This window comes from Musa acuminata, chromosome BXJ3-4 (genome assembly GCF_036884655.1).
Source record: "Musa acuminata AAA Group cultivar baxijiao chromosome BXJ3-4, Cavendish_Baxijiao_AAA, whole genome shotgun sequence".
In the NCBI taxonomy this organism is placed as follows: Eukaryota; Viridiplantae; Streptophyta; class Magnoliopsida; order Zingiberales; family Musaceae; genus Musa; species Musa acuminata.
Window position 1 is genome coordinate 10,930,090 of NC_088352.1, and position 23,512 is coordinate 10,953,601.

At 39.7% G+C, this 23,512-nt stretch overlaps 4 protein-coding genes across 9 annotated transcripts; 2 read left to right on the top strand and 2 right to left on the bottom strand.

The window, feature by feature from the left end:
• Positions 1-476: 476 nt before the first annotated feature.
• Positions 477-3,835, top strand: LOC103981400 (zinc finger protein GAI-ASSOCIATED FACTOR 1). The gene is made up of 4 exons (XM_009398128.3): positions 477-1,067; positions 1,155-1,551; positions 1,647-1,873; positions 2,397-3,835. Exons 1-4 carry the CDS (start codon positions 905-907, stop codon positions 3,143-3,145), a joined length of 1,536 nt encoding a protein of 511 aa, XP_009396403.2. The 5' UTR covers positions 477-904; the 3' UTR covers positions 3,146-3,835.
• Positions 3,836-4,248: 413 nt separating this feature from the next.
• On the bottom strand, positions 4,249-7,173 carry LOC135635753 (vicilin-like seed storage protein At2g18540). Its single transcript, XM_065147052.1, has 5 exons — positions 6,803-7,173; positions 6,424-6,608; positions 6,217-6,297; positions 5,804-6,109; positions 4,249-5,735 (listed from the first exon to the last, which is right to left on the bottom strand). The coding sequence occupies exons 1-5, from the start codon at positions 7,065-7,067 to the stop codon at positions 4,479-4,481; spliced, it is 2,094 nt and encodes a 697-aa protein (XP_065003124.1). The 5' UTR covers positions 7,068-7,173; the 3' UTR covers positions 4,249-4,478.
• A 7,305-nt stretch (positions 7,174-14,478) lies between these two features.
• LOC103981715 (deSI-like protein At4g17486) lies at positions 14,479-19,189 on the top strand. Of its 5 annotated transcripts, XM_018825626.2 has the most exons (4): positions 14,479-15,923; positions 16,359-16,417; positions 16,496-16,604; positions 17,310-18,171. In XM_018825626.2, exons 1-4 carry the CDS (start codon positions 15,749-15,751, stop codon positions 17,408-17,410), a joined length of 444 nt encoding a protein of 147 aa, XP_018681171.2. In that variant the 5' UTR covers positions 14,479-15,748; the 3' UTR covers positions 17,411-18,171. The 5 variants fall into 5 exon arrangements, 1 of the variants encoding a protein (XP_018681171.2); XR_010495626.1 differs by adding an exon at positions 19,062-19,189 and having other exon boundaries at positions 16,359-17,994; XR_010495628.1 differs by having other exon boundaries at positions 16,359-16,604; positions 17,548-18,137.
• Positions 19,190-19,461: 272 nt separating this feature from the next.
• Positions 19,462-20,255, bottom strand: LOC135635439 (homeobox-leucine zipper protein HOX12-like). Of its 2 annotated transcripts, none has more exons than XM_065146501.1 (3): positions 20,127-20,255; positions 19,766-20,067; positions 19,462-19,684 (listed from the first exon to the last, which is right to left on the bottom strand). In XM_065146501.1, the coding sequence occupies exons 1-3, from the start codon at positions 20,176-20,178 to the stop codon at positions 19,466-19,468; spliced, it is 573 nt and encodes a 190-aa protein (XP_065002573.1). In that variant the 5' UTR covers positions 20,179-20,255; the 3' UTR covers positions 19,462-19,465. The 2 variants fall into 2 exon arrangements, with proteins under 2 accessions (XP_065002573.1, XP_065002572.1); XM_065146500.1 differs by having other exon boundaries at positions 19,766-20,070; positions 20,127-20,253.
• Positions 20,256-23,512: the final 3,257 nt, after the last annotated feature.

Below are 23,512 nucleotides of genomic sequence, written 5' to 3' on the forward strand. Positions count from 1 at the left end.
TTTTGGTCGTATCCAGTCGCCTCCTGCAGTGGCAGTGCAGGCAAGCTTTTATGATCTCTTTACGTGGATACATACCATTAACAAATTGCAAAAAGACTGTTGGAATGCAAAAGTTGGGACTACTCACTAATCAAGGCTTCTAAACCTCAACATTAAGCCACACAACACACGTGTCTATACGCTATTTACTCCCCAAGGCTGTCGCGTGTCCCGTAAACCTCACTCATTTCCCCCAATTTTTTCTAAGAAAAATATTTAATTTATAGGAATAAAGTAATTTATATGAAGGGGCCTGCGCTGCTGCGGACAGATGCCCCTCTTGCTTCCCACGTGGACAGGTATGATGTCTCCACGTCGTCTGCCTGGGTTTAACCCCGGGGCTCGACCCATCTCCTAACCCGAGTTAACTGCCTCCTCCCACCGCCTCAATAGACCTTCTTTTATTACGTCGCGTCCTGTTTTCTATCTCTCTCCTCTGTTTTCTTTCTCGCTGATCAGGGTCGCCCAAGAAGACCAGAAGCAGTACGCTTACGCTCTCAGCCCTCGAGTATCGCCCGGTAATGGGAGGCCGAGTGGTCAGCTTTGTCGTTGATTCGTGTCGGTTTATAGGGAGGCACCGGTCGGAGGAAGGGGAGAGTTAAAAGGTTCGCCCTTTTCTTGTAGTGGAGGCTGCTTTACTCAGCGCGTCGCCGGTGGATCGGTATTTTGTGTGCCGGCGAGGTGGAACGGTGGTTGGGAGCGCCGGTTTTCTTTTGGATTAGCCTGGCGTGTGACTGTGTTAAAAAAGACTGGTAGCTGGAGAAAGCTTCTTCCTTTTTGTTTTGGGCTCCATCTCTTTCTTCCTTTTTTTGTGTGCATTAAAGTTGAGAGAGAGAGAGAGAGAGAGAGAGAGAGAGAGAGAGAGATGGAATTGGAGAATTCCTCCGTCATGACTGTCTCCAACTCTGGCTCCGGCGAGGCTAGTGTGTCCTCCTCCAGTCAGCAACAGCCCCCTGCGCCGCCGCCTCCACTTCCTCCGCCTTCGATTCCGGGGGTCAAAAAGAAGAGGAACCTCCCCGGAAATCCAGGTGAGTGAAACTGGAGTTTCTTGAAAGTTAAAAGGTGAGATCTTTTTCCACCATGTACTAATTCGAGTTGAATGTGGTGGTCGGTAGATCCGGAGGCGGAGGTGATCGCGCTGTCGCCGAAGACGCTGTTGGCCACCAACCGGTTCGTGTGCGAGATCTGCAACAAGGGGTTCCAGCGGGACCAGAACCTGCAGCTGCACCGGAGGGGGCACAATTTGCCGTGGAAGCTGCGGCAGCGGACGGGAAAGGAGGCGCGGAAGCGGGTGTACGTATGCCCAGAGTCGAGCTGCGTGCACCACGACCCGTCGCGAGCACTTGGCGACCTCACCGGCATTAAGAAGCACTTCTGCCGCAAGCACGGCGAGAAGAAGTGGAAGTGCGACAAGTGCTCCAAGAAGTACGCCGTTCAGTCCGACTGGAAGGCCCATTCCAAGGTCTGCGGCACTCGCGAGTACCGCTGCGACTGCGGCACCCTCTTCTCCCGGTACTTAATCTGGTCGTCGTGGCTCTGCTCTCTCCGATTTGGATCTTAGATATCGTTGTCATCCTTCTTCATGGTGTTTCGTTGTGGTTGGTTAGGAGGGATAGCTTCATCACCCACAGAGCATTCTGCGACGCCCTGGCGGAGGAGAACGGGAAGAAAGGGGGAGCAGCGCCACCGACGAACTCAAGACCCCCATCAGAGGATGATGGAAAGGCAGCTGCAGCTGCAGAAGCAACAGTAGCAGCAGCGGCGGAGGAAGCTCCGGCCGCGGTGGCGGCTCCGTCGTCGCCGCTACAGCAGGCAGCGCCACTGGAGCAGCAAGGTCGGTGGTCCTCCTTTGTGTTCGTATGTAGTTCTTGTACTTCTCGTTTTGGCTTTGCGGAAGAGTGCTATTTAATTCGAGGGAATGGGTGGAGGAGAGAAACGAAGGGGTTTTGTCGGATCTGAAGCTTCCGATGCAATAAAATAACGCGTGAAGTTAGCGGCGATTACGACATGGTTTTGTTGGTGTCTTTTGTCGCTTGATGCTCGCCGACAAGCCCTCGCCCTCGTCGCGGATCCAAGTGGAGAAGAGAAAGGTAAGAGTTTATGGTGAGAAGAAGAAGATGACGATGAAAAATGCGGCGACTTTTATAGAGAGGGACGTTTGCTTCCTTCCAAAAGCTCTGTGATTGGAAGCTTTCGATCGTTGCTACTAACTAAAGCAGTTGGATTGAATCGAAAGTCACAAGAAATCTACTCATATCCATGGCATCATTGCTCCTTTTTACACTGCTCTCTTTTCCTTTACATGAAATCTACCTTTTCTTTTTTGGTCTATCGACATGTTTGCAATCCTTTTGTAGAGCTGGAGAATCCAACCGAATTGCTGCAGTACATGCCGCCGCCTCCGGCCTCGATCGCCCACGCCAGCGGCGCCATCACCAGCAGCGGCAGTAGCAGTAGCAGCAGCAACACCAGCCTGTTCGCGAGCCTTTTCGCGTCCAGTGGCACCACCGCCGCAGCTCACAGCACCGCCACCTTGTCGGACCTTATGGGTACGATGAGCCACGTCGACCGGACACTCATGGATCCTCCCTTGCTTTGTCTTGCCACCAATGGAGGGCCAGCATCACTGTTCTCCCCGCAGGCGCAAGCTCATGATCGGCGCCCGTTCGCTCCGCCGCCTCCGTCCCCGCACATGTCTGCGACTGCGCTGCTGCAAAAGGCAGCTCAGATGGGTGCCGCAGCGACCGGCTCATCCTTCCTCAAGGGATTCGGCCTCGATACTCCCACGGGGCAGCAAGAGAGCAGCCTGCAATGGGGTCGTCGTCATCACCACCACCAGCAACTGGAACCGGAGCCAGCACCGATGCTATCAGCCCAACTCGGACTTGGACTCGCTTGTGAGCCAGACCTGATGATGGGATCCTCGCCATTGTTCGGACCGAAGCCGGCGACGCTGGACTTGCTGGGTTTAGGAGTGGGGCCGCTGGCCGGTTCCACCAATGTTAGAATACCGGCATTGATGACTTCAATAAGCAGCGGAGGTGTCGACATTGGATCAGGAGCGACCACCGGAGGGTGGGAAGGGGCGGAAAGAAAAGCCAAGTAGCCCCGCAGTTCTCCAGCCAATCGACTCTGGCGCGCCGTATTGTTAGTCCGGCAACCTAGTTCTCAGCGGCAGCTCGGAAGGGGAAGAGGATGAGGTGGGGGGGCCTGCATGTACTCCGTTTTGCACTATTACATCTCCATCGGACAGCGTCAGAGCTGTTCTTTCCCCATCTCATCTGCTCATTTTTTCTGTATGTTCGTTCTGCTCTGGTTTTGGTAACGTACAGGAAAAATATAGTACCTGTACACATCGTTTATTTATGGTTCTTGAGACATTGACGTGGGGTTCTTCAGCTTACCCCAAAAGACCGGCAAGTGCTGCCATTATCCAACCTGAAATAGAAGCTTGGCGGCTGGGGACGGATTACACCGAACCCATAAGTGGTGTTGGAGCACTGGGTTGGATGCGTTCGTTCACCACGAAGATAGGTCGAGGGGATTTACAGCAGCTGATTGCCATGGACAAGCAACAAGATGCAGGAAAGCAAATCATTCTTTATTTTCAGTTGTTCACATGGATTTCCTTCCGACTTCCCGTCTTCGCTTTCTCTTTCCACGTTCTGCGGCGGAGGTACATGATTTAGAGGGTTGCTTGATGTAAGGAAAAAATCAAAGTTGCAGCTTTTAGATTGGCGTTTGGTTTTGGTCAATTGTGTGTGTTGGAATGCGATTAATTTTGTTTTACTTCGCATTAGATTGACTCCTTGAAACAGATTAAAACATCTGAATCGACTTCTATGTCAATTTGGATAATCTAAATCGGATTTGTTTCAGGATGCTTATCGAAAAGTACCTTATCGTTCCAAAAATATCTCACCACCCAAACCAGGTAGTGCGACATTTGGTGGAAAACACCGTGCCCCAGTGGGTTCCATCGGGGAATCCGTGTATAGTCTTTCGATACCGTTCACGACACAAGATCATCGTGTTTGATGCTTCAAGAATCGTGTGCGGATCAAAATCCCCAACCTCGAGAGGGCCACAGCAACCACGATCTTCATGATTTCTAACATCTTACCGATCAGCGCTGGGCCCATTGGAAATGAAGAGATACGATCCACCGACAAGCAGATCTATGTTCAGTATTAGCACACCAAGTAAACGGAGTCCAACAGAAGAAACTTCGCATGCTACAAAAACATTACAGAAGACGAAAGAAGAGCATACACGAACAGAGAGAGAGAGAGACAGAGAGAGACCTTCTTATTTGCATCAAAGACTAGGAGAAGCTGCAGACACACCACACCCTATACTCTCCATGTATTATTCCACAGTCAACCTGAAGTCCCGCGCCACGTGATTCGACTCTATTGCCTGCTCTCATGCTATACTCTTCATCGTTCCCCGTCCACACACTGAATTCCTCTCAACTTCTCTCGGGAGCCTGCTCTTGTTCCTCCCGTTTCCTCGCTTCTTCTTCTCTCCTTGTTCCTTCCTCTTCCTCTATCCTTCTCGCTTCTTCCTCCTCCCCCCCCTGCCGCCTCCTCTTGCTCTCTTCTGGTTTCCTCCTCTCTCGCTGCTTCCTCTTCCTCCCTTCTTCTGGCCGCCTCCTCTTGCTCTCTCCTTTCGGCTTCTTCCTCCTCCCTTCTCCTGGCCTCCTCTTCCTCCGGTCTCCTACCTTCCTCCTCTTCCTCCCTCCTCCTGGCTTCTTCTGCTTCCCTCCTCGCTTCCTCTTCACCCTCCGTCTTCCTACCTTCCTCTTCCTCCCTCCTCTCCGATCTCCTACCTTCCTCCTCTTCCTCCCTCCTCCTGGCTTCTTCTGCTTCCCTCCTAGCTTCCTCTTCACCCTCCGTCTCCCTACCTTCCTCTTCCTCCCTCCTTTTGGTTTCCTCTTCCTCCCTTTTCCTCGCTTCCTCTTCACCCTCCCTCTTCCTACCTTCCTCTTCCTCCCTTCTCTTAGCTTCCTCCTCTTCCCTCTTCTTTGCCTCTTCCTCTTCTCTCCTCCTGGCTTTTTCCTCCTCTCTCCTCTTGGCTGCCTCCTCTTCCTCTTCTCTTCTCCTAGCCTCTTCCTCCTCTTCCCTCTTGGCTGCCTCTTCCTCCTCTTCCCTCTTCTTTGCCTCTTCCTCTTCTCTCCTCCTGGTTTCTTCCTCTCTCTTCTTGGCCTCCTCCTCTTCCTTCTTCCTTTCTTCTTCTTGCTTCTGTCTTTCAATTTCCTCCGTCATTTTCCTTTCCATCTCTTCTGCACACGATGTGCATGCCAGCATTACCGACTCACCCTGAGAAACTAACAAGTCACCGATAGCACTGGCATTTGGCGCATTGAAGGACGCTGCTAATACGTCCCGATCAATCGTCCGCAGCACCGACCTCTTCCCTGCCAGGAACTGAGGATGATTCTTACCCGCCATGCTGCTGAATCCAACAAAGACGAGAGTGTCATTGTTGTACGAAACTTGTGCCATGGGATGAAACCTCGGCACCACAAAGACGTCCCCTTCTTGGACCTTAAACTTCTTGTTTTGGCATTTGGAGACATCACCAACCTTGCCCGATGGATCACTGGGGCATATAACTTGCACCATGCCTTGCCCTTGTATCACCGTAGCAATCTCCGTAGCCCTAGGGTTCCAATGAGGCCCCATCATAGAACCCTTCAAGCATCGAACCCAAAGTTAGTGCACTCACAATACAGGGATTTCTGAGGACTCAGATGACTAACCGTGGCCAAGTTCACCATGAATGCAGCTAAGTTAGAGCCCTTAAGAGCTTTAAGGTCCTTGTGAGTCACTGCAGTGCTCCACCCATTACAGTTCTCCACGTCTGGTTTGGCCCTGAAGAAATTGAATGTCTTGGATTTGGTCGTCTTCTTCTTGTTTATGATACCAGTTGGGCCACGAACGCCCATAAGCGCCTCAAATACTCCTTCCTTCCATTTTGACTGTACTCTCGCATCTTTTTGGCCGAAAGGAACTATGGAGGGAGGGGACGGAGCCCATTTGATACCACGGATGCTTTCCAGAGAAGCCTTACACACACATCAATGGATTCATCATTTTTCCTTCCCTGGTTTATTATGATTCCGTATAATAAGAATTCAAGTATTATGAATCAAGAAGATCAAGAGTAGCCTACCCCAAAGCCCATCTGGAGAACTCGTTCATCAAAGCCTTGAACTAAGTCACTAATATTCGAGTAGGCTCTGACAGCACAACCCTGCAAGCAAATAGCATTAGTCTCCGATGGGGCACACATTGAAAAGGAAAAAAGAAGAGAGGAAAATCTAAGGAGTTTCCATTCTCTCTCTCTCTCTCTCTCTCTCTCTCTCTCTAGAGAACATACCAAGGGATGATCAATGCCTGCCGTGTCAAATATGGCATGAATTCTAAGCTTCTCTCTTGTTGGATCAGGATGGCTTCGCACAAAGAAGACAGTGCCCTGTTCCAGTCTGTAAACGTCACCATGGCCGACGTCCATCTCATCTGTTTCATCTTTATCCTCGTTAACATAAGTCACTGTTCCCCTACCTGCAACAGCAAGTTCTATTTCACGATCCCTTCCATTGCCATGAGAACAAACAAAAATCATAGCAAACAAGAAAATATTATATATAATAAAGATTTAATCCGATATTAAGTCATCTTAAAATGAGATTTCATTTTGTTTCAGGGGATCAACTAGGTGGCTTTAATTATTGTTGGAAAGATATAATTAGGATTACCAGTGTGCACGTAAAACACCATGTCAGTGTGAAGCAGCACAGGGAGGAACAGAGAGACGGGCTCCAAGGTGATGAACTGAAGGTGATAGGAACCACCGTACCCATCATGCACATCGACGGCCGTGATCCTTCCGGACTCCGTTAACACCAAGGTCCTCCGGCTCTCTCTGGTCACCACTGGACTCGGCCACTCCTCGCCATTAACGGAAGAAAGAGAACACAAGAGGATCATCCCAACAACAAAAACCACAACCTTGGAGTCCATGTCCTCTCACGGTTTCACTCTCTCTTTTCCAGTTGAGAGATGGAAGCAAAGACAGCAGGGTGCATAAAAAGGGAGGCGATAAGACCAAAGGTGGCGACGTGCGTGGTTCTCTCTTGGAGGTGATGTGCATGGAAGCCACGTTGAACGGGGACTCGGAACGTGACTCGTTTCGGCAGCAATGAGTTCGGGTGGACAGATGACACTTGTAAGTTGCTCTTGCGGTCACAAGTACAGCTAATGAAATCTGATTTCTTCTAAATCTATGGGTTGAATTTAGCTCAACATGTGTTTGTATGTACTTTCTGCGGCCTTCGAGCATAATGTAACAGTGGTCGCAAAATTGGCGTATTACAGATTAATTCATCGTACAAGACAGAAGTGCATGCAAAACGTCTGCTGTTCCACGAGAACCCTTGTCTGGCTCAGTTGCAGCCTTCCCAAATGGGTCAAAATATATAGGGCCAGTATTCCTGGACAGTATAAATTGAACTCCACAGGTTGAATCCATGAACGATAGACACAGAAAAAGGAAGATATTATTGTAATTCTTTTTTATACCAGTTAATATTTTAACCGTATGAAAAAATCTCATTATTATGTTAAGAAAAAAAATTTCTCTTAATCTATATAAATATAAAACATATATCAAACATAATATATATATTTTTTATAATTTATTCTTTTATGGTATCGGGGCTTTTCTTGTCTTAGTAAGATTTTCTCTTCTTTCCTCGTTATCATCGCTGTCCAATGACAACGATTACTTTGATCTCCTTGGTGATAGCAAGCCTTATCATGTACATTGTGCTATTGTCATCGCTGTTGTAGAACTCAATTAGGTCATGAATCTGCTCAAGGAACTTGACATCGACTCCACTTCTACTCCTATGATATATTGTGATAATGTCGGAGCTACTTATCTGTGCGCCAATCCAGTGTTCCATTCACGCATGAAACATATTGTCATCGACTTTCACTTCGTGCCATATCAAGTTGTCAGACATCAACTACGTGTTTATCATGTACATACGGCTGATCAACTAGTTGACTCACTCGTGAAGCCTCTCGCTCGCAAACTATTTTCATCGTATCAGTCTAAGATCGACATCCTTGACAGGAGCATCATCACACAATCTCATGGGGGCATGATAGCAACTAAGATTTTCTCAATTGTACGAGAAAATCTCGCCATTATATCGATGAAAATCCTTCCTTCTAGCCCGTATAAATAAGGAACACATATCAAACACAATATATCTTATTCATGATTTATTCTTTCACTTTTAGTTTCACAATGGTACATTTGAAAGGTCAATGTATATTGGTACAGTTAGAGAAAAAAATATTATAGTAAAATAAATTTTTTTGTTCTATAGTTTCTCATTAAAATATTAATTTATTATAAAAAATAAATATTAATCAGAACAACATAAATAATAGAATAATGAATCAATTACAAAGTGAAACATTGAATTTTTACGTGAACAACCTAACACGAGAAATACCATGGGACTGTAATCTACTTCAAAACTACACTATCGCCAATAATTATAATAGATTTACAATAAGTCTTCTCTAAAATCACCGGATCATAATAACATCAAGAATAGTTCAACAATAATATATCATCATCATCATCATACATGAATTTTATCAAAAAAAAATATTTAGGTCTCATCTAGTGAATATATTAAAAAATATTTTAGAGATGACAAATTATACATCGGTACTATTCTTGTTATAAGAATTCTTTATGTAAAATTTGAACCAAAATCGTTTAGATTATCTAACAAGACCCATGTCTCTTACGTCGTGCACAATTCTAATAGATTTTTTTTAATAAATTAGATTTGGGCTCACCGGTCCAAGCCCACCTATGGGCTGGACCCAGCAGCCACTGAGTAGAAAATATGCGTAGAATTCGAAACTTTGCCCACAGCATATTACTCAAAAACATTCGAGTGCTAAGAGTTGCAGCAGAAAGATTTTCAACTTACTCGGTGAAACTGCAGCTTTTTGCGTTTTGCCCTCTGACAGTGGGCTTCACGATCGTTCCCAGGAAAGGAGAAGAAATTAATGATCTAATGAGGCAACATATATATATTCTGTAAAACATTTTTATTTCATGGAGTGCTCGTTGTGTTGGTTATCACCTTTATCCTTATTATACTTTGTTACGAGTCATCTTCATTGCAAGACTCTTTGTTATCGTCCTCAACACTTTCATCGAGTGGATGACATTATCCAATTCTCTACCAATTGTGATTGGTGTCCTCATCCATTGTGTCACTAAGATCGTGTTGCTCTTGTTCTTATCAACCTTCTTCCCCTTAGTTTAGATTAACGATAATGGAAGTGAGGGCTTGAGAGACACGGGACATGATTAAAGAGGGCTCTAGTAAGATTTTACGGTGGGATGAATACGATAAGGACGACGACAAAGGCTTCACAATGAAACCTTATGATATGCAACATAATAAGATGGGATGATATTGACAAGATGGAGATGATAATTGATAAGATAAAGATCAAAATAATCTAACCGTTTAGAAAATAAAAAAAATATTTCACGAATATATATATATATATATATATAATGCCATCATTACCAATATAATCCGGTAATGCTATCATAAGTCCAGTAAAAAAATCAAAATAGAAGGAATGGCAAAATTTGGAACTTGTTTTAATCTTTTTCGGAAGTGACATTTCTTATCATCTTTTCCCTCAACACTTTATTTATCAATAGAAAAGTGATAAAAGAGCATAAGCTGACTCTTCCATATAGTTCGCGTGCTACAACAGCCACGCAGACAAGACCGAAGCGCGCCCTCTCTCTCTCTCATATGTAGATGAGGGTATCCTTTAAAGTCAATATAAAATCGGGGGAGTAATCTTGTTGAAAATAGATAGGATGAAGAAATAAAACTATCTGATAAGGAAAGAGTAAGAACGGACAAATATTTTATATTTCTTTCAAAGATACATAACATTAATTATACTCAAAATATATATATTTTTTAAATATTTAAGAATCAATAGTTAATTTAATTTGTCCTTTATGATACCTTAATAAGTTAAATTTTAATATTCTTTTTCCTTAAATTTGTTCTATCTAGTATGTTAAGTTTTTGTTTAAGTTGTTGAAATATTTCAAACTTAAAAGATTTTGTGAGTATATCGACTACTTATTCACTTGTTTTAAGATGAAGCAGCTTAACTTTTTTTGTCTTTGAGATGATATTTTATAAAATAAAATTTTGTATTAATATGCTTCGATCTTTTATGATAGATTGAATTCTTGGTCAAGACAATAGTTGATTTGTTATCAACATAAATCTTGATTGACTTCTCTTATGATATATAAAGTTTCTAGAGTAATATTCTTAGTCATATTGCATGACAAATATAAGAAGATGCTGTTATATATTCTACTTTGCAACTTGATAGAGTAATGATATATTGTTTTTGTGAAGACCATATGAATATAGTTTTACTAAAATAAAATACAAATCCAGTTGTACTCTGATCATTATATCCAATGAGCTCCAACATTTTAAATGATGAATAATGCATTACATATTCAATTATTCCTTTAATATATTATAAAATTCTTTTTACGATATTTAAATGAGATGTCTTACAAGCTTTCATGTATTTACTTATTAAACCAACTCCAAATAGTATATCAAGTCGAATGCATGTCAAATACCATAAACATCTAACTAAACTTTTATAATAAGTTGGATTAATGTTTTTACCTTTATCTTCCTTAGTCAACTTAGTATCATCTTCCACGGGTGTATATGTAGGATAACAATCTTTCATAAAAATTTATTGTATAATTTTTCAAGAAGTACCTCCTTTGTATAATTATAGGATGATAATCTTTCATACAAAAAGTACATTCTTTGTATAATTTTCTTGTAAGATAGAAATTTCTTTATTGTCTTGTATAACTTCAATATCAAGGAAATAAGTCATTAGGCTCAAGTCAGTCATCTCAAACTCCTTCTTCATAGAGTACTTAAAATATTTAATTATGGAGCTATTATTGCTTGTAAAAACAAAATCATCTATATATAGGCATACAAATAAAATATCTCCATCATAGTTAAATTTTGTATAGAGAGCATATTTATATGGAGATTTAAAAATTTTATTTTGAATAAAATAAGCATCTATTCGAGAATTCTATGCTCACGAGGCTCGTTTAAGTCCATAAATAGCTCTCTTTAACTTATATACTTTATCTTCTTATTCATGAATAATAAAACCATATATATCTTCTTCAAAATCTCTATTAAGAAATACTAATTTGATATTTATTTATAAAAATTTTCATTTAATTTGAGCTACCGGGGAAATAAGTAATCTTATTGTCTACAATCAAGCAATTTGTATGAATACTTCTTCATAATTGATCCCATATTGTTATTTATATTCTTTTGCAACTAATCATGCCTTATATTTCTCCACCGCTCCTTTTGTATTTTTTTTTATTTTAAAGATCCACTTAACACTAATCACTTTGTGATCTCATACATCATTTTTGTTAATAGCACGAGTTTTTCTCATTCATAGCTTATCACAATTTATCTTCTCTATAAGCTTTTTTGAAGATTAATATATCATATCTTGTAAAAAATATAAAATAAAAAAAATCATCATTATTAGTATTAATCCTTCGGGTCATATCATATAGCTTCTGAATTGATATTATCTTTTTTACTATCAAACTTCTTGAATCATGTGATCTAATTGATATAGGTGATGATTCAAGCAAGGACTACTTGTTTGTATTATATCATCATCTTATAAAGTTATAACTTTCTATGCTACTCATTACTTTTCCAATTCCAAATATATTGTTCATCAAACTCAACATCTCTTAACATCATAACTTTGTTTGTGATAGGATTATAGAGTTTGTAGCTATTGGAATTTTCAGCATAATCTAACAAGATGTATTTTTAACTTTTATCCTTAAGTTTTATTCAATTTTCTTCAAGTATCTTAGCAAATACAACACTTTCAAAAATTCTCAAATGATTGACTTTTGATTTCTTTAATGTGGTGTAACATTATCAATTTATTTTGTTGATCCGTTAAGCAAATAAACTATACAAACAACATCTCCCCAAAATTTTTTATGAATTCTTCTTTCTTTTAACATGTATTAGACTATATTAATTATAATCCTATTTTTTCTTTATGAGAAACCATTTGGTTGAGGTGTGTATGATATGGTGAATTGATTTAATCTTTAAATATTATTAATTTTTTTTATTATTTCTTAAAAAACTTTTAAATTTATTTGATATGTATTTATCATCTCTATCTATTCTTAAATATTTAGTCTTACAACCACTTTATCTTTTAACTAAATCCTTAAATTTTTAAATTTACTTAAATTTTTTTTATTTTCTTTTAACATATAAACTTAAGTTATATTACTATGATCATCAGCGAAGATAAGAAAATACATGCTTTCTCTAAGTGATATTAGACTGAGTGCACCGGATCAAGTTAATATCATGTTTTTTTTGTTCTTTTGACTTTGAAAGACCTTTGTTCTTACTTGCCCATAACACATACTTCACATAATTTTGGTGAGCAATCAACATTCCTATTACCATATTATACTTTAATAAAGTTTTAAAGCCTCAAAATTTAAATATGTATATCTAGGATATCATAATATAGAAATATCCTCAATATCAGTTTTAAAATAATTTGATCGATCAAAAATATACAAATACAAAGGAAACATTCTATTCTTTATCGTTTTTACATGTGAGATTAATATTTTATTATTATAACGAATTAAAATAGTTATATCTTTCATCTCAATATCATAATATTTTTTAAGTAATTATCTCAAACTTAGAATATTATTTTTCATATCAGGAACATAATCAACATTTGAAATATATAATTCTTTACCATTATTGAATCGAAGAAAAATTTTGCCTTTACCTCTTGTTGGTCTTTCAGATAGATCACAAAATGTAATGTTCTCGGAATAACTTATATCCATTTTAAAAAATTATTTTTTTGATACAACAAATATAATTTGAAGCTCCTGTATCTATATATCATGTCATAAACTGATATTCTTTCAAATTATCATAAGTCATTAACAAAACTTGATTTTCATTCTTTTATTTTTCAACAAAATTTGCCTTGTCACCTTGATTACTGGGATTATAATAACATTCAAAGTAGTGTCTATACCTTTTGCAAACATAGCATTATATTTCTTATCCTTTAAAATTTCTACCACATCCATGGTTTTTACCATAACCTCGACCTCTTTAACTAAAATTTTTCTATCACCTTCATTATTTTAAAATTCTTGATTGGTTTGATTTCTGCCGTCTTTTTCTTTTTGTCCACAACCTCTTCTCTTTAAGATCTTGATTCACCTTTGTTATCAAGAGTAAGCTTGATTTATAATACTTGCTCTATAGTTTTTTCTTCTCTTTTTGTAATAATTTGTTCATGAACTTGAAGAGAACTTATAAGTCATTTTAAAGATATTTATTCCAAATATTTAAACTCTTCGATCACTATAACAATAAAATTAAATTTTAGATCTAAAGATTTTAATTTTTTTTATTATTTAATTACTGATTTGTTTACTATTTCGTCTCATTTGATGAACAATACAAATTATCTTTGAGAAGTAATTAGAAATAGATTCAGAAGTACTTTAATATAATTTTTTAAACTCACCTCATAAAACTTATAGGCAAAGATTTTTTACCTTATCCAATATTTTTTAAAATATTTTTCAAGTCTCTTTTGAAATATTTGGTCATCAAGCTCTTGGTAAATCGTGAATAAAACTTTTTCCACTTTCTTCGTTCTATCTTTGAATTGTTTTCTTGCTTCCATATTCATTACTCCTTCTAGACTTGGTTTAGCAAATTTATCTTCTACAAAGTCTAATACATATTGAGAGTCTAAAAAAAATCTTCATTTAGATATAACATATATTATAATTTTCTTTTGTCAAATGAAATATATGAAGTTGAATGATATTTAAAGAAGAGGTCATGCTAAATCTAAGCTTTGATATCAAATATTAAAAAAAAAAAAGAAGATAAAACTATCACAGGAAGAAAGAGTAAGAGTAGGACAAGGACAAAATATTTCATGTTTCCCTCAAAATTATTTATAACTTTAAAAACTCTATATATTTCATAACCCAATGATATTTATATAGTCTTCAAAAAAATAGATTATGTATTGAAAATAAATCATTCATTTCCAAAAAAAATCAAATCAATAGTTAGTTTAATTTATCCAAATGTGTTTCTTCTCTTGAATGTAACCTCTCTCTTAAATATAATAAATCTCTTTATGAGACCTTAAACCTGTTTAATGTATCTCTCAACCAGTTTAATTCCAACGTATCTCTCCCCCCACTTCGACTCTTTCGAGGCCCCTCCGGTCTCCCCCTCGGGACCTCAACATGGCGCCTCTCCTTGCTGATTGTGGCGGCCAATAACCTGATTCGGGGGTTTCTCCGGAGGACGATAAGTCGGTCTCTTTGTTCTCTGTTTGTTCCTCCTCTCTCGCGGGATTTCTCTTTTCTTGGGAGTTTTCGCTTGCAATTTTGGTTCTTGCAAGCTCGTTTGATTGCTATCTGTTAAATATGTTGGTGGAATTCATGGAAAAATTCCTTTTTCCGAAGGATATTGGACGAGTCCAGCTCAATTTTGGAATTTTCTTTCATGTTCTTTGCCACCACTCTGATGTAAGAAGGGTTCTCGTGACCTTACGGCAATCTGGATTTTCGTGTGAGGGAATTGTGGAAGAAGCACCATTTTTTTCATGAAAGCATCTTATTTTCAATCCCCCCTTTAGGAAATGTAGATGCACTGGCTGTGAAATACAATCTGTTCGTGTGTGCTTCGAATTTTCTGTCAAGAACTGTATCCCAAACTTTTTCTTGGCAATGTGCATCTAGTTCACTTCTCAAATGGGTTCCTTATGCTACTTAGATCTCCGAATCTTACAAATCAGGGTCATTTCCCTGGTTTTTACTTGTTTCTAAAGTCGCGTATTTTGTTCAAGTGCTCGAGTTTGCCAATGCTCAGTATTGCGGCTAATCACTGGCCAGTCGTCACTCTTCTTTCAATTTGATTTAAGTCTTTTGATTCCTCGAGTTTTCTTGGGTTATTCCCTTTATCTTGTTTTCAGACTCATCCTGTTTCATCCCGCAAATGAGGACTTCCTCTCGTAAGCTGGCAAGATCTGATTGTTTTAATGTGATGACATGCACTTTTCTTGCTTCTTAGCTCAAGAAATTCGATGACATGTTCTTTGAATTTTTTTCTTCCTGAAATGCCTCATTTCTTGATGAATTGCTCCAACATTTTGGCATTAATTATTCATCGTAGTTTCAGTCTGAAAAGCATTCTTCTTTAAGTGAGGTTTTATCATGGTATGATTATTGTCTTCCTTGTTTTCTTAGGTTTCCTTTGCTCTTGGCAATATTAGTTGCCGCTCTTGCATTCAAGTGATAATAACACAAGCCTGGAGAAATTTGTTGATGATTCTTCTCATTAGATCTCTGTCAGAATACTTTAAATCGCATAAAATTTTCCCTCTCTTTATTCTTCATCTGAAGAAATATGAGGTCAGGTTCGAAGAAGGGTTGAAATTCCCTCATGCTTCTTTGGCTAGACAGGAGATCTTGCAGCCATTTTTGTATGTTTCCAAAGGTTTGGTCTGCCAGCCATACACCAGGAAATGCGCCAGTTTATCTGAATGTATATGACTTGCCACCAATGAATGGTTATATGTACTGGGCAGGCCTTGGGATATTTCACACCGGTGTTGAAGGTATTCTTTGCTGTTGCCTTTTTGGTTTAGATAAAGGCTGCATTAAATAGATACATCAATGGTAAGACATCATTTTAATGTGCTTCTCTATGCTGAATTTGTTTGAAACATGAATGGTGAAAATTCTTGCAATCAAATATGTCATCTATCCACCTGCATAGATTTTTGTTTAACTAGTTCCTGGATTTCTTTTTTGGACATGAAAATTTATTAAGAAAAATTCACACTTAATCCAAATCCTAATAGTTGTCAGGCAAGTTGATGCTTCAGTACTTCTGTACATTCCTTACATGCTGGTTGGATTGCTGCCTCGAAGTCAATATTGTAGGGCCAGAAATCTCCTTGATTTCTTGAGTTTGTCTTAAAGTTCTTTAGATAAAAGCATTTTTCTGTCAGGCATTTATAAATTTTGATGCTCTTTATTGGTTCTTGCAGTTCATGGGGTGGAATATGTATTTGGAGCACATGACTATCCGAGTAGCGGAGTCTTTGAGGTTGAGCCTCGTCAGTGTCCAGGCTTCATGTTTAAGAAATCAATATTCATGGGTACGACATGCTTGGACTCATTGCAGGTTAGAGAGTTTATGGAACTTCAGTCCGTTAATTACAGTGGAGACACCTACCACTTGATCATGAAGAACTTTAACCATTTCTGCAAAGAAATCTGTCATAAGATGACCGGTAACTCCGATTCCAAAATGGGTGAACCGACTTGTATGCTTCTTTTTTGTTTAAAGCATGAACAACTGTCGTTTCTGGAAGAATTGTATTCTGGTGATCATGAAGTAGTTCTGCAGTTTTCCTGCATCTGATGTTCCTGTTGCACAACTCAAAATATTGATAACCACTTCATGACTATATTTTTTGACATCAATGATATTATCATAAAAAAAAGTATTAGAAGCCACTTCAAATATAGAGAGGAAAATGTTGATCCGATCATTATTGTTTCAGTTTCTTGGCAATGTATTTATAGCAAGGTCTGAAATATCGGTGCTTGTTCTGTAACCTAGAGTTCAGATTTATGGTTGGCTTGACCTTCATATATTTTTGGATGCACGTGGGAGATTTTAAAATTACCAAGTTTTGTAAGAATAGAATAACTGGATTCTATTGGGTGCTGGGACACTAGGCAATTGTCTCTAGATACATCTTTAGAGAAATTTATTCTCTTGAATGTTAATCTCTGGTGATGAAGAAGATGGACATGTGTTAAGATTTGTTTGGTCTTACTTAGCATTTGTTCTATTAGTTCTCTTTCTTCTTGATTGCAATTTGGTAGACATCGAGTCAGATGATTGCCAGCAAGTATTTGAATGCATTATGAAACATGAACAATGTACATTAGTTCTCTTTCTTTTTTATTTTGGTTATGGTGTCTTCTAGTTAAATGTTATGGAGAAGCAAATTTTGATTGTCTGTATGGATTGAGCTTCAACATCCTCCCTAAGGGCACTCTTCACCGGCATTATAACCAAGATGAGTGAAATATCCTTTTCCATTTGTTTGTGGCAAGCAGTGTATCACTTCAACTTTGATCATTTTGTGTAGTTTTTTCTTATTCTAATTTGGCTATTGATCTTCCTGGACATATCAAATGCTATGGCAATATGCTTCTCTGCAGGTTCCCTTTGCAAATGCTGACTGCCTGATAACTGCTGTTCAGCATGACCCAGATTTCCAATCCTAGGATGGAGAGAGGAGGCAGCTGAGAACTGCTTTCAGTTGTCTATCCTCGATTTCTATGTGCCAGAGGCAGTACACTATTTCTTCTCTTTTCTTGACATCTCGTTTTAGAGGGTGCCTTTCACACTGGGAGTTAAGAAGGTCTAATGTCATTCCTTTGTAGGAAACCTGAAAATATCATCATCTGTTGACCGAGAAAGGTGTTGATCGAGAAAGGAGTTACAGTTCTGAGCTCCTTTTTTTTTTTTGGTGGAAAAGCTTGTCACGAGTGTTGACCATAATATAGGAAGATGGATGTGATGTGAGCTTTGGCCTTGTTACTTAAGTTCATCATCGATGAGAATTCTGCGGCAGAATGTTCGTTTGATGTCAATACTAAATGAAGGTATGATGCTTTCTGTTATTTTGTTAGGTTGCACATTTGAACAGAGAAGACTTCTGTAGCTTACATTAGCTGAGATTTCTTGTATGATTTTGTCACTACAATGCCCAAATTTTGGGTACTGCATACCCCTTTTCTCTGAAATACTAAAGCTTGATTAGCTTTCATGTTGTATTACTAACAATTTATTCATTGCTTAATATTTATTAATTCTTCAAAATACTGAACTTCAATAAATTGAAATAATGAATGGTTCCTGTCATTTGCTTGAGTTGTGGCACGACAAATGGGGATTAAGATGATGAATTTCTGACTTATGCAATATGTTGATGAAAAATAAGATACAAGTATTCTGTGTTGCGAAAATAGGTCAGGATCTTTGTAGATGTCAGTACTGAACAAGCAAAATGCTCTGACTTAGTACACTTCTGCAAGGACAAGTCAAGATGCCATTGAATCTGTTGATCTATTCACTCTTGCTGTGTTACCATTCCATATGTTGATTCATTTTTGGAGAGCTGTTTCGAAGAATATGCTTGATGAATTTTATAGCATTTTTTAATAATCTTTTTCAGCTCTATGACATAATCTGAATTTCTTGCAAAGGTGAGGATATCATCTTTTAACTTCTGACGACACTTTATTGCACCAATCTGTTGTTTCCATTATGTTATTTTTATTCTTTCTGATTATCCTGAAGTTATGACATTCGATATCATCTGCTTGCACTTAGCTCTTTAGTTAGTCGCCTCTTTATCGCGTGGTTTGCGGGATTTTCTTTCTCTCTGTTCATTTATCAATTGAATTTATAGCTATTTCAGCATTTGGCAGTAAGCAATCTGTCATTTTAAACATGATTCTATTTTAATTTATGAGGGTTTTTCTGTTTTTGTTGAGGTAATCATACAAGCTGTTGTTTAAAGATAGGATGGATAAGTTTGCTTTTGAATCTTTTCTCATGATTTCTAATAGGATCAAACTGGTAAGTTGAATTCACTCACTACATGGCATTGTTCCCATGAACTTGCTTTCTACTTTCATATGAGAGGGATATGGTCCATGAGATGCAGGGTAGAGGAAGAAACATAATGGACAATGGACATTACAACAGCAGAGACAAGCAGCAGGGTTGGGTTTTCACACCACCACTACCACCACAAGGACTCCTCAAAAGCTGCAAGAAAGTGACAACCATGAGCAGCTTTTGGTTCGTTCTTCCCTCTCTTTCAACCCTCTTCATAGAAAGTCCTGCCATTTCTCATGTCTCTCTCATGTTCTTGGGAGATCAAACACCTACTTTGTGACTTTCTGGATAATAATAAGGCTTTACAGAACTAAATAGTTGCAGCATTATCCCCCTTTTTGCACATGCTGCATCAATTGCTACATCAATCTTAATTTACAACTAGAGATTCATGTTGTTGAATCTACGAGGATTAATCACATATATGAATGACAGTGATTGCAATGATCTTTATATGCCATATGGATTAGTCCACTCCATCGTGTAGTTGTACAAGTCATACTCGTCCATGTAAGCAAGTTCAGCTTCTGCTTCCGTTCCGAACTCTCCATGTATTGGCTGCTGGCTCACGGCTGAGAAGGACGAGCCGAGGTTGCCTCCATTCACGCTCCACGAGAGCTTCCTGATCTCCTCTTCGGCTTCCAAAAGCTTCTCCTTCAGTTGTAACACCTGCCATCAGCATCACTGCCATGTCAGGTTTGCCGAAGGCTACTACTGTACATTCTACAAGGAAGGAAGGCATCGACCAACCTCGTTCTCGAGGTGGCATTTCTCGACGACGACGGCTTCGTGTTCCAGCTTGAGCTTGAGGTAGGCCTCCTCCAGCTGCTTGTTCTTGTGCCTCGCCCGCCGGTTCTGAAACCAGACGGCCACCTGCTTCCCGTCGAGCCCGAGCTCGGCGGCGATGTGGGCTTTCCTCCCCGACGCCAGCTTCCTTTCGTCCCTAAAGCTCATCTCCAGGAACCTGACTTGCTCGTCACTCAGCCGCCTCTTCTTCGCGTCTCCCTTTACCTTCCTCCGCCGCAGCCGTCGCCGCCGCGTCCTTGTGTCGCCTACTGAAAAGATCACGTTAGCCTTTGCGAGGCATGGAAATTTCATGTGGTGGACTAACCTCGAGGCATTTGAGACCAGAGTTGGGATGCTAAGAGTGAAGCTTCGCTCATGTTGGCGTGAGTCACGAAGGAACAAAGACACTCTAATCTCTTGTAGTACGAGGGGGGTGGTGGGGAAGGGAAAGAAAGACTCTACGGTGCATGCACCGGTTAAAGTTCCGGCTCTTATTTATAGGTAGGTGGGTGGTGGTGGACTCAAAGGCCCTCCGACCATTGGCTACGATGGCATGAATGCCATGGCTAAAAATGGGGAGAGGCGTACGTGGCGGTGAAGCCAAGTTGATAGAGTTCACTGTCGCCATAAAGCAACTTTGTTTGACGACATTGTTGACTCTGTAATGCCATTATACGGATCCACTGATTCAGACACTTACATGATCAATTCACATAGACAAAAACAACAGTACATGCATTATTATCGTAGCACGGAAACAAAACCCCAATCGCTTCCCTGTCGTAAAGAAGAAAGGCAGTGGCTTACGGCTGCAGGAAGGGCAAGAAGGACGGTGGCTTACGACTAGCAATAAAGAAGAAAGAGGTGTCACCATGGTCAAACAACTACACCAGAGAGTTGCCTGCTAATAAACTAGATTGCGTGCAGTCCATCAAGAACAGTTTATTTTTTATAACGAATCACGAGGACTCAATAGTTATAACCCATATTAGAAATCGGTTTCTACTTGAATGAAATAGAAATCAATTAAAGACTTGCATTGGATATATCTAGCTAGCATTGGAGATGCCATGGCTATGAAGGCACATACATGTTTTGCCTAGTTAAGATGCTGAAACCGAGGAGATTCGTTGATTACGAGGAGGGTCATTTCAAGCACACCCATCGTAGACATAATTTACATGATTATGAAGCTGAAAGAAGTATTGCATCGTATAATTTGCTAGTTAAAGCATGTCCAACGCAATGAGACACATTAGGTCGAGCCAATTGGGCCCACTCCCTAAAGGTTTGCGTGTCCTGAGAACCACATTCCTCCTTCGTCCCCCTGCCTCTTAGTTGATCGTCTGGGTTAGTAGCAGATAAAGGTCAACCATATGCGTCTTCCCACGAAGTAGAAGCTTTTATATTCGTGGCTTGGTTTACCTGCACATGAGATTACATGGGGGTTACAATGATCCTTTAAATTAGTATCTTGATAAGGATTGGTCTAACGAGGTAAATGGCTCATTAGGGTGAGCTTCAATGTGGTTGAGGACATGTCTTGATTAGAACAAGTGAAGTAATTTGAAGAGGGCTAATTATATATTACTCATGCGGCTAATTATATATTACTCATGCAGTTAGCTGTTTTTAGTGTTTTAGTATCTATACTTTAAAAAATTATATTAACATCTGTATAATTACGAAAGTGAAATATCTAGGTTCATTTATTCAAACACCCAAGGTGGATGATGTCGATGGTGTTGGACGACTGTACTATTGGTATCGATACCGACATAGTTGTCTAGCCACCTCCTATGAGGATAAGTTCTGCTCTCACCATGAAATCACTTGCCTCCATGAGGAGTACGTCGCCAACCTCATCGTCACTTTTCCTGCATCGCTCTGCAATTGTGTCGATGTCGACATAAATACAAAGTGATGCGAGGCAGACAATGATGAGGTCGACGGCACGTTTCTCGTGAAGGAGGATGGCATCACGATAAGAGCGGACCTTATCATCGTCGGAGGCGACCAAGCAATTGCGTCAACGTCGACACCAATAGTGCCATCGTCTACCATCGAATATTCAAATTATTACACCAATAGTGCCATCGTCTACCATTGAATATTCAATTTTTTTTTACCTTTTGTTTTCATATTTTTGTTAGTAAAACTGATATCGGGTGGCATCACGATAAGAGCGGACCTTATCATCGTCGGAGGCAACTAGGCAATTGTGTCAACGTCGACACCAATAGTACCATCGTCTACCATCGAATATTCAAATTATTTTTTTACCTTTTATTTTCATATTTTTATTAGTAAAACTAATATCGGGTGGCATCACGATAAGAGCGGACCTTATGATCGTCGGAGGCGACCAGGCAATTGCGTCAACGTCGACACCAATAGTGCTATCGTCTACCATCGAATATTCAAATTATTTTTTTACCTTTTGTTTTCATATTTTTATTAGTAAAACTGATATCAGGTGGCATCACGATAAGAGCGGACCCTATCATCGTCGGAGGCAACTAGGCAATTGTGTCAACGTCGACACCAATAGTGCCATCGTCTACCATCGAATATTCAAATTATTTTTTTACCTTTTATTTTCATATTTTTATTAGTAAAACTAATATCGGGTGGCATCACGATAAGAGCGGACCTTATTATCGTCGGAGGCGACCAGGCAATTGCGTCAACGTTGACACCAATAGTGCCATCGTCTACCATCGAATATTCAAATTATTTTTTTACCTTTTGTTTTCATATTTTAATTAGTAAAACTGATATCAGGTGGCATCACGATAAGAGCGGACCTTATCATCGTCGGAGGCGACTAGGCAATTGCGTCAACGTCGACACCAACAGTGCCATCGTCTACCATCGAATATTCAATTTATTTTTTTTACTTTTTGTTTTCATATTTTTATTAGTAAAACTCATATCGTTATGATAAATAAATTTAGACGTTTCTTTTTTATAAATAAATATATAGATATCAAATTTTTTTAAAAAATCACTAAACACATCTAACGACATCAATATATAATTAGCCCACTTAGAGAGCCCATAATAGGACCCGAGTCGTCTTCCATTTGATCTGTGTCAGTCGTCTGCAAAAAGATTCTGCATCTGATTCCTTGGGAAGGGTCCTTGTGTTTTCTTCACAAGCCAGTCTTAGAGTCGCTGTCGGCTTGCCTCTCCGAGACAGTGTCTATCCACAAGCCATCTCTGGCGGTCATTGTGTTCTTCTTCTTTCCCCTCTGCAAGACTAGCAATGCTCATCTTTAGCCTCACATGGAGGACTCCACCTTTACTGCACCGATCTCTAGCTGGCAGGATCAGCATTACTGTAAGTGGCATTATAGACTCATGGTAATGGAGCTATCCACACCTTTAGGCCTTTGGTGATCACTTCTCAGGAAATGTTCCGTTCCATAGATGCGTTGGAACGAGCCAAGATTTAGCAAATGGCCCGAAGGTCAGAAGAAGCCATGAGAGGAGGTGTCAGGGAGTGACTTGTAAAAGGTTCATCATAAGGTGGGTTCATCGTGCTCCGGCCATTATCCTCCTCATCTCTTGATGCCATGAGTTCCAGTATCCTTGGTGTGTGTGGATAAGGTTGACAGCAGCAACAGCTTTCTTGTCCCTCTCTCTCTCTCTCTTCAGCCGCAACTGCGGAGTTGAGTGGGGATGAGGTTGGTTCCCAAGCAAAATATT

What these genes read in the sequence shown, in the direction of transcription:
- LOC135635753 (XM_065147052.1), bottom strand. Translation starts at nt 7,067, where the DNA reads ATGGACTCCAAGGTTGTGGTTTTTGTTGTTGGGATGATCCTCTTGTGT. An exon ending in CAGGCATTGATCATCCCTTG is followed by an intron (nt 6,298 to 6,423) that starts GTATGTTCTCTA and finishes ATTTGCTTGCAG; the next exon opens with GGTTGTGCTGTCAGAGCCTA. An exon ending in TTCTCCAGATGGGCTTTGGG is followed by an intron (nt 6,110 to 6,216) that starts GTAGGCTACTCT and finishes TGTGTGTGTAAG; the next exon opens with GCTTCTCTGGAAAGCATCCG.
- LOC103981400 (XM_009398128.3), top strand. Translation starts at nt 905, where the DNA reads ATGGAATTGGAGAATTCCTCCGTCATGACTGTCTCCAACTCTGGCTCC. An exon ending in GAACCTCCCCGGAAATCCAG is followed by an intron (nt 1,068 to 1,154) that starts GTGAGTGAAACT and finishes GGTGGTCGGTAG; the next exon opens with ATCCGGAGGCGGAGGTGATC. An exon ending in AGCGCCACTGGAGCAGCAAG is followed by an intron (nt 1,874 to 2,396) that starts GTCGGTGGTCCT and finishes ATCCTTTTGTAG; the next exon opens with AGCTGGAGAATCCAACCGAA.
- LOC103981715 (XM_018825626.2), top strand. Translation starts at nt 15,749, where the DNA reads ATGCTTCTTTGGCTAGACAGGAGATCTTGCAGCCATTTTTGTATGTTT. An exon ending in ATTTCACACCGGTGTTGAAG is followed by an intron (nt 15,924 to 16,358) that starts GTATTCTTTGCT and finishes TGGTTCTTGCAG; the next exon opens with TTCATGGGGTGGAATATGTA. An exon ending in AATCTGTCATAAGATGACCG is followed by an intron (nt 16,605 to 17,309) that starts GTAACTCCGATT and finishes GGTGTCTTCTAG; the next exon opens with TTAAATGTTATGGAGAAGCA.
- LOC135635439 (XM_065146500.1), bottom strand. Translation starts at nt 20,178, where the DNA reads ATGAGCGAAGCTTCACTCTTAGCATCCCAACTCTGGTCTCAAATGCCT. An exon ending in CTGGTCTCAAATGCCTCGAG is followed by an intron (nt 20,071 to 20,126) that starts GTTAGTCCACCA and finishes TGATCTTTTCAG; the next exon opens with TAGGCGACACAAGGACGCGG. An exon ending in AATGCCACCTCGAGAACGAG is followed by an intron (nt 19,685 to 19,765) that starts GTTGGTCGATGC and finishes TGCTGATGGCAG; the next exon opens with GTGTTACAACTGAAGGAGAA.